At 36.0% G+C, this 11,888-nt stretch overlaps 1 protein-coding gene across 1 annotated transcript; it reads right to left on the bottom strand.

Annotated features, from left to right (window-relative positions):
* Nucleotides 1–6,571: 6,571 nt before the first annotated feature.
* On the bottom strand, nt 6,572–8,535 carry LOC104431280 (MATH domain and coiled-coil domain-containing protein At3g58270-like). The gene is made up of 3 exons (XM_039305775.1): nt 8,363–8,535; nt 8,096–8,244; nt 6,572–7,462 (listed from the first exon to the last, which is right to left on the bottom strand). Exons 1-3 carry the CDS (start codon nt 8,476–8,478, stop codon nt 6,642–6,644), a joined length of 1,086 nt encoding a protein of 361 aa, XP_039161709.1. The 5' UTR covers nt 8,479–8,535; the 3' UTR covers nt 6,572–6,641.
* Between the last annotated feature and the right edge of the window lie 3,353 nt (nt 8,536–11,888).

The following is an 11,888-nucleotide window of genomic DNA, read 5'->3' as shown; positions in this document are numbered from 1 at the left end:
TGAACCTCTTATACCATAACTCCACTTTTTCTTTGCTGTCTACTGCATTAATTTTTTCTATGGATAACTTTGTCCACATAATGTACAACGAAGAATATTTTTTACCTTTAGCCACAACCAAAGAACCTTTGGTGAGCTTCCATCGATTATCACTAAATGTGCTACAATATCCCTCATCATCCAGCTTGCTTGTGGAAATCAAATTCAAATGAATATTAGGTATATACTTAACATTATTTAACACTAACCTCGTGCCATGTCTGGTCTTTAGGCACACATCACCAATGCCCACAACTTAAGCCAGTCCATTGTTTCCCATCTTCATATGTCCAAAGCCACCTGACTTGTATAATATAAAGAAATCCCTATGAAATGTAGCATAAATAGATGCACCACTATCAATTACCCAACTGATTTTATGACATACATGATCACCGCATCACCATAAAAAACAATAAGAACGTCTTCTGTAAGTGTAGCAACACGATTGTCATCACTGTCATTATCACATTTCCTCTCTTTACTCTTCTCTTTTTGTTTTTCCTTTTTGAACCGATGAGAAAATTTCTAACTATGTCCCTTCTGATGGTAATAATGACACTCAACATTAGCAAATCTATTGTATTTATCTTCGCTTTTATCTCGATTTTTATCTCAATTTTTTGGGCCTCGAGGCTCACTTCTACCCATTTTTCCAACAACCAAGGCATCAGACTGTGAATAGGATGATCCTTGTATTTTTCTTCTCATCTTTTTATTCAAAACATTACTTTTGGCTAAATCCATGGTAATCATACCATATGGGGCAGAATTAGACAAAGACGTTCGGAATGTTTCCAACAAGTTTGGCAAAGTATCAAGTAGCCATAGCGTTTGCATTTCATCATCAAACTTGATTCCCATCACAGCTAACTAATTGATAATTTCTTAAAAAAAATTTAAATGATTAGTTAAACAAGTACCATTTTGATATCTTAAAACCATCATATGTTTTATTAGAATTAACTTATTATTACCAATTTTTTGAGCATATAACTATTCGAGCTTATCCCACAAATTGTGTGAATGTGTTCCTTGATAATATCGTTCAAAACATTATCATCCACCCATTGCTTAATAAAACCACACACTTAACGATGAAATATAAATCATTCAGCATCAGTTTTATTCTCTGGTTCTTTTCAACAAATACAGGCGGATAATAATTCTTCACATATAAAATGTCTTCCATCTTTCCTCTTTAAATATGATAATTCGAACCATTCAATATAATCATTCTACTCGTATTCGTTCCCATTATTTAACACAAGGTAGAAAAATCAAGCAATAACCAAAGCTCTAATACCACTTTAATGGGAAAACAATAATAATTCAAACAATATCAGGTTAACACATCAGAATAGAATAATATCATCTCTTGTGCAAACCTAATAGGAACCGATATAATAGAGCAAAATAAATATCAAGCACGCAAAAATAATGCGATTTTTTTTACGTGGAAAACCTCCTCAGTTTGAGAATATAAAGAACCACGTGACTAGACTCTACCCAAAAATCTTTACTATCAACAAAATTGGATAAATAAAGTTCTTCTCTAGTAAATACTAGAGGTACATAGCAGCAAAGATCTCAACATTATTATTCTTGGAAATATGCATAAATTTCACAAGAGTTCAATAATAAATCTAATACAAAAATGCAAGTTTGGATCAATTCATGAAAAACCTAGTGTAGTGAGCTTCAAACGAAAATCAAACCATCTAGATTGGAGAAGAGTGTGCTATGAATATGTTGACAAAATTTCAGCTTAAATGGATCACGAATCAACATTCAATACTAGTTTGATATAAATCAGACTGATCCCCAAACCCCAAATTTATTACTTTCTCTGTTTCTTTTGTTATGTCGTATTTGCTAGTTTCTTTGCGGCCACCACTTAAAAAATAGTGAGAAACTCTATTTCTCCATATGACTTATCATATGTGTTGAAGCCCTTTTGGGCTTGCTATTCATTGGGTTTCCTCATGAACTCATGAACCTAGCTAACGGTACCCCTCACGCATCCTTTATCTCGAGAGACATTTAGGCGTTCTTAGAGAATTGCGTTGCTCAAATGTAGTCACCATTTGAGAAGAGACATCGTTTAGTAAAATAATAAAAAAATGTAAACCTAGGTCCCATGGGTTGATGAATTTGCTCGGATGAAGACATCATATTGCAAAATCAACTACAAGATTCTCCTAAGTACCGTGGTAGTTTCGCCAGGTTTCTCCCCTGCGGATTGTGGATTGCGACCTATTTTTTCCTATTGGTTTTTAGAAACAGAAAAAGCCACCGCTTAATGGCTCTCCCTTCAGAAATTTAAAATAACTACAATATCAAAAAGTTATAAAAAAATTACGAATCACTTGTAGTTTTTTGAAAGGTTATGAGTATTTCCATTAAACTCGAAGAGAGTAATTTCTTTGGGGACAAAGACCGACCTAATTTGACTTGTAAAGTGCTGCGATATAACTCTAAATTTTAGATAAGTTACGTCATATTCAAGCACATTGCTAGTCTCATTTATTCATATCACTTACAAATTAGTTTTCTAAATTGTTTTATATCCCAAACATTAGTTTGAAAAAACATATAGTTTCACGAGAGAGACAAGGAGGAGACTGCGGATACTAGATAACACAAGAATGTTATTACAATAGGAATAGTCGTGGATTTATAAAAGTTAATCATCTTGATATACAAATATGGTACAAAGATTTCAAATAATGTAACGTATGTTATCACAGAGTTGATTATGTCACTTATACAACTGAAAACAGAAGTTAATTTCTAAGAGAAGCATCATAATATAATTTCCTTGCTCGTAGTCCACCTCACTCGATTCCTGGCGGGAATATTCTTATTCTGAAAATAAATTTAGAGAATTTTAAATATAAAAATTTTGGGAAAGGTTTTGTCGGGATTTTTTTCTTAAAACTAGAAATTAAATTTGATTATTCATGCAAGATATCCAACTATCCTTTTTGTAATACGTTTTCACGGATGACGAGATTTTCGCGCGAACCCTCGCCAAAAGAGAAGAAGATGAAGGATCCGCATCAAATAGTCACCCAAAAGAAAATGAAGGATGTCTGTAGAGAAGGAAACTGAAATATTCAGTAAATTCTACACAAATAACTCATTTTTCTTAACCACCGCTTGCGGTGGCGCAGCTGACTTTGGGCTCTCTCTCCCTCACAAAGGGGAGGAGTTCGAATCCCGGAGGCATCGCATTCGCACGACTCACCCGCGACTAGGTTTGTGGTGGTGGCTCAGTCCGCCCTAGGTTTACACTGCCGGCTACCGGCTGTACAGTGGTTCCTAGGTCACCAAAAGATAAAAAATAAAAATAACTAACTTGTCTTCTTAAAGTCAAGTCGATGAGCAAAGGAGAAGATTCCGTGCTAATGAGGAGAGCTATCAATTTCTTATACTTTCATAGTTCTTATCGATTCCCATTATTTCAACTAGTTGAAATTTTTGCATTTTGTTCTATTATAATTCAATACTATTGCAATTTATGTTTCATGATTTCTTCTATTTGGATGACAAAACTTAAATGATTTGATTTGAATCAATCTTAAATAAAACTACACTTATTTCTTCCTCCTACCAAACACCGAAAGCACTATGGAACGATATATGGAATATGCAGATCAGCCCTAAAGTCAAGATATTTATATGGAATGTCTGTTAAAATGCCATCCCATACAAGGAGAACTTATGGAAAAGAAATATACCTGATCTCATTTGGACCCTTTGCCGAACAGAAGTGGAAACAGCTGAGCATATCTTTCTCCTTTGCTCTTGGATCGAACAGGTTTGGGATAACTCGGAAATCAAAGTACAGATAGTTAAGCACAGAATTACTTGAATGGATGCGTGGCTGGCACATTTTATAGTGAAAGGCACCAACTTACCCTCCTTGGAAGCGATTTCTAACATTCTTTGGCAAATTTGGAAAGGCCGCAACAACTTTACATTTCGGGGAAGCAAGCCGAACGCCTGCAACATTATAAATCTAGCTCGGTTTCAGCAGAAAAGTTTTGAAAAATGGAGCGTTCATCGTACTCAAGAAGGAACTATAGGGGAAAACAACTCACCTCATATCAAGGTTCCTTCGGCGGTAGGCATGCTTAAAATCAATATCAACGGGTCACTTGGTGAGGGGTCAACGAAGGAGTTATCGCGTGCATCATCCAAGATCACGCAGGCGCCCTCGTAGACGGATTCACCAGATCTGTTTGAGTGGCTTCCATTGCTCAACTCGAAACCCTAGCCCTTTTGGAAGCTCTGAAGTACATCCAGCGCTTGAGGATGAAAGCTGTTTCTGTGGAAACTAACCATCTAAATCTAGTACAGTCCCTCAAAACCATTGAAGACTTCAACTGGGAAGCACGTGCACTTTTGGCAGCGTGCAAAGATCTTTTAGCAAATCTACAGTTTGTGGGCTTTGCTTTCTATTCTAGAACTGCAAATTCAATTGCGGATTGGGCTGCACGTGAGCATAGGAAAAAACTTTACCACCCAATTGGTTTTCTTATCCTCCCCCGGCCCTTTGGGCATTACTATGTATTGACGCCCCAGTCTTGGGCGCTGCTGGAACTACACCAGCTATGATATAAATAAAAAAACCTGGTTTTGACCAAAAATATATATATATCTTGTGGAAACAGGCGTTTACACCAAAATTTTTAGAACAACGTGACAAATATAGTCTTAGACTAATGTAAGGCATGGATATCTTGCTAGTTGATAATAAAGTTTGCATAGTTAGAGGATATTTCTTGAAACTAAAAATGAAGGGAAATATGACTTTTTTTGTATGCTATGGTTGGAAGAGAAGAACATCAGGAGAGTGAGAGACTATAAAAGGAAAATAAAATTTTCTTTATTTGGAAGAGAGAGAAAACTGAGGAAGAGAAAATTGAAGTTGAAAATTTTGGGAAATTTACACAAAGCCACCTCGAACTTTGGAGTAATACTCGTTTGCTCCCAAACTTTCAAATGTTACAAAATAACCTCATGAACTTTCATTTTGCTATAGTTGTTAACCTTTTGTTATTTTTTCCTTTAGCAACTGCACTGCACATGACCATTAAGGAATAAAAGTGTATTTTAATCTCATTTTTCTGAGGAACTCTCTTTACCTTTAACAGTCATAAAATATATATGTAAAATGGGAGAAAACTAGTCAACTAAATAACTAAAATCCATTATTAAAAATTTAATAATGACAAATTTTTCTTTGTCATAATTAGCTTTTTAATTCTATAATTAATTTTTTGTTTACATATTCTAATAAAGAAAGTTATGTGTCCAATAAAAATTTGGTCGACGTATAAAATTTATATAAAATAAGAATATTAATTTTCGAAAAACATGGCGTTGCAATCGCTCGCCGGAAGTAGTGCATCCAAATATGGCAATTCCAATGCCAATTGGGTGTTGCCTTGGCACTTTTTCCTAGTTGTACAATTTTACAAACATATGTTAAAAGAGAATCCTCATCCGCCTTGCAAGTCTTCCGCATATTAAAAGTTACATGCAAAATAAATTGAATATGTGAACTTTTACGCAAACAAGTCTGTCCCAAAATTATCTTTTCACACAAATTGAATGTCGCAAGTTAGATGTACTATGATTTTCCATTAGGTATGAATTTATGACTCGGGTCCACTTCTAGCTTGGACACAAAAGCTTACCAATAGAACAAGATTTGTGTAGTAGATCATTTCATTATCATCGTTACACTAAAGTAAATATCACAAAACGAAATGTGAGCTGGATTGCATTTGATCATGCAGGACCAAACTCTAAAATTCCTAACCCCACCAACGTTTTGTGCCCAAATACACCAAAAAGAGAACCAAGAATCAGCTAAGGACATGATGAATATCCATGCAGCAAAAAGACCTGTACCAGAAAACTACGGACATAACATTATGTTCTAGTTCTGAAAACCAAAAACCTAAAATGTTATTCATGGCTATTTGTTTGGACAACTGAAAGCATATTTCTTCTGTAATGACTGATAACCTTCCCAACACTCTCCTTGTAAGAACACTCCTAAACATTAGAAGGGGACAAAATCCCTTACTTAGGACAGGGCAAACTACCTCAACACCCATGACAGTAAAGAAATCCGTAGGCTCTGCCTCATGAGATGTGGATACAATAACACCCTCATTACTACACCCAACACGGATTCATATCAAGAAGGCTATACATGCAGGAACAATTCGATCATCGCATATTGACAGAACAGCATTCAGTAGAGTGCATCACAAGTACAAGAATTTCCAAGATCCAAGAGCAAAAAGCGCGATGACCATGCAATTTATATGAAGAGATCAAAAACTGACTCTATAGACATACATATATATATATATATATATATATATATATATATATATATATATATATATGTACATATTTGCCTCATATGCTGACTGAACAAACATGAAATAGGATATACCACATATGCCCCTTTAAGCAATTGTTTTGCCGGATATTGGTCAAAACATAGTCAAAGCTCAAACACAGTTTTCATACTTAAGAGAACAATTGCCTCATAGCCTATTTGAATCCTTGAAGTTTTAACAGAATTGAGCCTTCAAATTTGACCAAGCAGGGGTGGATCTAGACATTCTTTCCTCGGCTATCCTCTTCTTTTCCTCGGCCTCTGCTACTTTCTTCTGCTCATCTTTATAGCCCGACTTCGCTTCTTCAGACTCGACCAGCAAAATCTCCCAGTCTGAGAGAAGCTTGTCCTTCCTAGACTTCACTTCCTCCTCTTCCTTGATGAGGTCATCCATTAACTGCTTATACAAGATGTAGGTCTCGTGGCACTTCTTCATAGCAGAGAGCCGTTGATCCTTTTGTAGTTTATGCAGCTCAAACTCAGCGTTGTCTTGCTCAAATGTTAAGAAGTCGGAAGTGAAATCATTGAAATTGGCCCGAAATGTCTCAATTGCTACTTTTTGCTCCAATGTTAATCCAGTTCTGGCTGAACTTAAAGTTGATAGTGCCTCTGATAACCTCTCTTTCATATTCAATTTAAAAAGATGCGAAAGGCATTCCTTCAAGGACTGCATAGCCTTCTCAACTTCTTCTAAGCTAGGAGTTTCAGCCCCCGAGGCACCATTTTGGCTGCACGAACTTGATCCTACACTATTATCATTAGTCTCTGAAGCATTGATGAGTTCCTCCAGACCAGTAAAATAGGAGTCAAAGCTATCAGTTGGTCTGGCTGGCTGAATATTCACCGGAGGAGTAACTGTTAAGACGCAAACTTCGGCTTTAATCTCCAAAGTGTCATTGGCTATGTATCCCCGACTAGGGTTATGAAGCAAAGTCAATGGCATGAAGCTCGAGAAACCCCAGTTACTCTGGCTCGCAGTGAAATTATGTTGCGTCTCTGCAGAATTCAGGAGACAGGGTGACTAATTCAAAAGCTTCTTTACCTCAGCACCAGAGCATGATATGTGGAATAAGAATTGGAGACCATCAAGAACTAGAATGTGTTCTGTACGTCAAACGAAATATTACCAGCAGAAGCAAACACCTGCCCATGATCAGCTTAAGCAACCAATTCCTACAGAAGTCTATGAACTGACAATGCACAACATTTTTAAGACCACTTAGATATATCTTAAACATAATTGTGTCTGTTTTTCTTTTTACTGGACCAACATTTCAAACACATAGATGCAGTCAACGCCCAAATCCTCCATCCACTGGACCAGCTAATTGCAAATTTGATTACAACAGTTGGATCAATAACCTCAGGATTGTTGTAACACATTTTAAAAGCTCACCACCTTTCTAGAGGTTTAACAAATGAAATACAGAAATTCTCTCTCTCAGCTCAATATGACTATTTCTCTTTCTTCTCACCTGGTCTTTCCTCATCTAAGCTCTTTTCCTTCTTTAAGTCGCAACATCAATTTCTCAAAATCTAGATGCACAATCAATAAGACGAAAACCCACCATACAAATAGATTAAAGAAAAGGAAATTCCGAGAAAGATCAGTATAGTTCAAGAACGAACCTATTCTAATGGATCGAGCATTGTTGATTTGATCAATCACACTCAAGCTGAACTTGGTCCACCCATTTGGCAACGTCTCAGAATCATGGACACTGAGGTACAGCGCCAAATGGTTCGAGTCTTGTCCTTTGGGCTCTACCAGAATTCTCCTGCTCAAAAAGAATCGGATAACAAAAGAATTACTAGGCAACGTGATGAACATGCGGTCATCAAGAAACAACCGCAAAAGTAGGGATATAAAAATAAAAATAAAAGAATTTGAAGTACCATCGACAACCAGAAACTATGAATGCTTCAGAAAGAAGCTCCCGTGCAGTAAGCTGAGTGAAGTTGCTGATCTTCCACGTGAATTCTCCCCGATTAACATCATTTTGCGCATACATTTCTCTTTATTGGGCTGCTGCTGCTTTTGCACGATCAACTTTCGCAGAAAACACAAATTTCTCTTCTTAGCCGACGCTTTAATTGTGAAGGAGGAGAAGGAAAGTTTCTTACGTTACAGGAGGAGGGAATACTATTGGGTACTCCGCACGAGTACCTATGTCAGGCGTCGTTGACTCTGCCACTTCAAGGCGATGGTATGTTGGAAGCCTCGGGCTTTTATGGAAGTAGGAATGGGGGAAAAGCAAAAGAGAAAAAGAAAAGAAAAGGAGACACCTTCCCTGGGAAGTTAAAGAATAAAAAGCGGGAATGGTTTATTCAGGTTCAGAGGAAAAAGGCGTATCATTTGCATTTTGGTCGGCAATTAGCTATTTGTGCACAAACCAATCAAGAGTTGATGCCACCCTGGCCATGTTGGGAAGAACTAAGTTAACAATTCACTAAGAACTAATCCAATCTACTCCAAAACTAAATTGACTGAAATCGACATAACTCGAGCAACAACTAGCAATATATAATGCTGAAATGACAGGGAAACATAGACAATAACAACATAAGGATTTAACGTGGAAACCCAACGAGGAAAAAACCACGGACCGCCTAAAAACTTCCATTTTAAATCAAGAATAGTAGGATATGCAATGTGTTCTTCTCTAATCATACACTAGAACTCAACATCAACAATATAGCCATATTTTCTCACCACAAATGTGGATTAATAATATAAATGGAACAAAACAACCCTAATCGCAATTGGATAATTCGGAAGAGGTTTTCAATGAACAAAATCAATACTCGAGCCCTCGATTTCATGAATGATATACTCAAATTTGAGCCAATTTTGTCATTGTTTGGCTTTCAAATGGAGACATCAAAGGCCGCACCCTCTTTTTTCTTTCCTCTTCCCTATTCTTTTGGTGCTCTCGATGAGCGCTCCGTCTCACTCTTTTCTTTGTCCTTTTCTTGGGCACACTTATGCACGAGCAGCCCCACATTCTCTTCCTTTTTGCTTTTTCTTTTTTCATTTCAGCTGCCCCCCACAAATGAGGCAGACCTTAACAATAAATCTCTCTCTCCACCTCGTGTGGGAAGTCCTGCCCACTTTATTTTTACGGAAGTCATGTTTCACCATGGGCAAGGCTTTAGTCATCATGCCAGATTGATTGTTGTTAGTGTGGGCTTTCTCAATTAGAAAGAGCTTCTATTCTAATTTTTCTTGGATCTAATGATACTTCATATCAATATGTTTCAATCTTAAATGTAATACTAGACTTTTGCTAAGATAGATAGCATTCATGTTGTCACAATACATAATAAAATTCTCTTGCTTCAGACCTAACTATTGTAAGAATTTTTGCATCCACAAGAGTTCCTTACCTCCTTTAGTGATAGCAATATACTTTGCTTTAGTTGTAGACAAAGCAATACATATTTGCAATCTTGATTGTCATGAAACAACTTCCCTTACAAAGGTCATCATGTAACTTGATGTAAATTTTCAAGAATCAACATCACAGGTATAATCTGCTTCTAAGTAACCACTCAACTAGGCTTTGCATTTCCATAACACAAGAAAAATTTAGAAGTGCTTATATGATACCTCAAAATCTATTTAACAACGGTCCAATACTTCTTACTTGGATTTGAGAGAGATCTACTCACAACACCAATTGCACAAGTAATATTTGGTCTTGCACAAACTATTGCATACATTAAACTACTCAAAGCTAATACAAAGGTATTTTCATCATCTTTTCCTTATCTTTCTCACTTGTAGGACACTTATTACTAATCCACTTGAAATGACTAGGAAATGGAGTACTTACCAGCTTACATGTGCTTGTGTTGAAATTTTCCAATATCTTTTCAATATACTTCTCTTGAGAAAATCAAAGTTTTTTGTTCTTCCTACCATGAGTAATTTCTCATGCTAAGGATTTGTTTAGCTAAGCCTAGATCCTTCACTGCAAAAGTTTTACTCAACTCATTTTTTAAGATCTGGAATTTCTTAGCATCATGCCCAACAATCAATGTGTTATCCACATAGAGTAGAGAATAAGAAATTTATTATTTGAGAATCTTTTCATAAAAAAACACAAGAATTAGAGTTGGTCTTACCATATACATATTCTTCCATGAATGTTTCAAACTTTGTCTACCATTGCCTTGGTGCTTACTTGAGACTCTATAAGCTTTTTATCAACTTGCATACAAGATGTTCCTTGCCTTCATCTTTAAAATCCTTCGATTGCTCTATATATATATTTCTTCTTGTAAGTAACCATGAAGAAAGGTTGTCTTTACATCAAGTTGTTCAATATCTAAATTCTAGCTATGGAAAACCCAAGAATAACTCGAATAGAATGCATTTTTACAATTGGTGAAAATTTCTCTTTAAAGTTAATTCATTTCTTTTGACAAATGCCTTTCACTACAAGCCTAGCCTTATATTGTAATTGCAAACTATTTTCCTCAATTTTTAACTTGTACACCCACTTATTTGTAAGTGTTCTCTCACCTTCAATCAACTTCACCAATTCAAATGTGTGGTTCTCATGCAAGAATTTAAAGCTCCTCTTGTATGGCTTTATGCGACTCATTTTTTTGATCGCATGACGTAGCTTCTTCATAAATGTCTAGCTCTCATGTATTAGTAAGTAATACATACTCATGCGGTTGATATCTTTGTGAAGGTCTACGCATTCCAATTAATTAGTTCACTTGTCTCAATTGAAGAATTAACATTTTGTGAGGATTCACCATCTTCATAATTTTCATGCACTTGTCCTTTGCGATTTCCACCCAATATGGTAGGAGGATTTCTGTTAAAACAACAAAATATTGAACTACATTCTTTTGCCTTTCTAACTTTTTAACATCTTCAATGGTTTGATGCTCAAAGAGCACCACATGTTGGCTTCTAACTATTAGGGAAATCCCTTATAATATTTTGAAGATGACAAAATAAATCAAACGCTACTAACATGTTTAATAGTTGAGTAATAGACTATGCAGATTATAGAACGTGTAAAGGATGTTGTCAACGTCTATACTTGAAAGAAATAGAAGATAGACTCTATGCTGAAGCTAAACTTATTCAAACTGTGTCCAGACCTTAAGACTAAATATGTTTAGAAGCAGAATATGTTCAAACTTACATCCAAATTGTAAAATCTACTTCAGACGAAAGACACTAAGACTTTACTTCAGATGAAATACACTAAGACTTTACTTCAGACGGAAGACACTTGGATTTTACTTCAGACTGAACACACTTAGATTTTACATATAGAATGAGACACAAGTCCAAAACGTGATGAGTTCCAGAACGAGACACGAGTTTAGAATGTAGCAAATTCATAATGAGACAACTTGACAAAATGTAGCAAAGCCAAGTGCTCGTTTTATTGAA

The sequence above is a fragment of the Eucalyptus grandis genome, chromosome 11, assembly GCF_016545825.1.
Source record: "Eucalyptus grandis isolate ANBG69807.140 chromosome 11, ASM1654582v1, whole genome shotgun sequence".
Lineage (NCBI taxonomy): Eukaryota > Viridiplantae > Streptophyta > Magnoliopsida > Myrtales > Myrtaceae > Eucalyptus > Eucalyptus grandis.
This window is presented reverse-complemented; position numbering and strand designations above follow the sequence as displayed.

Bases quoted from the DNA above. Each gene is read 5' to 3' on its own strand.
- LOC104431280 (XM_039305775.1), bottom strand. From the start codon at position 8,478: ATGTATGCGCAAAATGATGTTAATCGGGGAGAATTCACGTGGAAGATC. The intron at 8,245-8,362 runs GTACTTCAAATT...CTTTTTGAGCAG, and splicing joins ATAGTTTCTGGTTGTCGATG to GAGAATTCTGGTAGAGCCCA. The intron at 7,463-8,095 runs GTTCGTTCTTGA...TGAATTCTGCAG, and splicing joins TGCTCGATCCATTAGAATAG to AGACGCAACATAATTTCACT.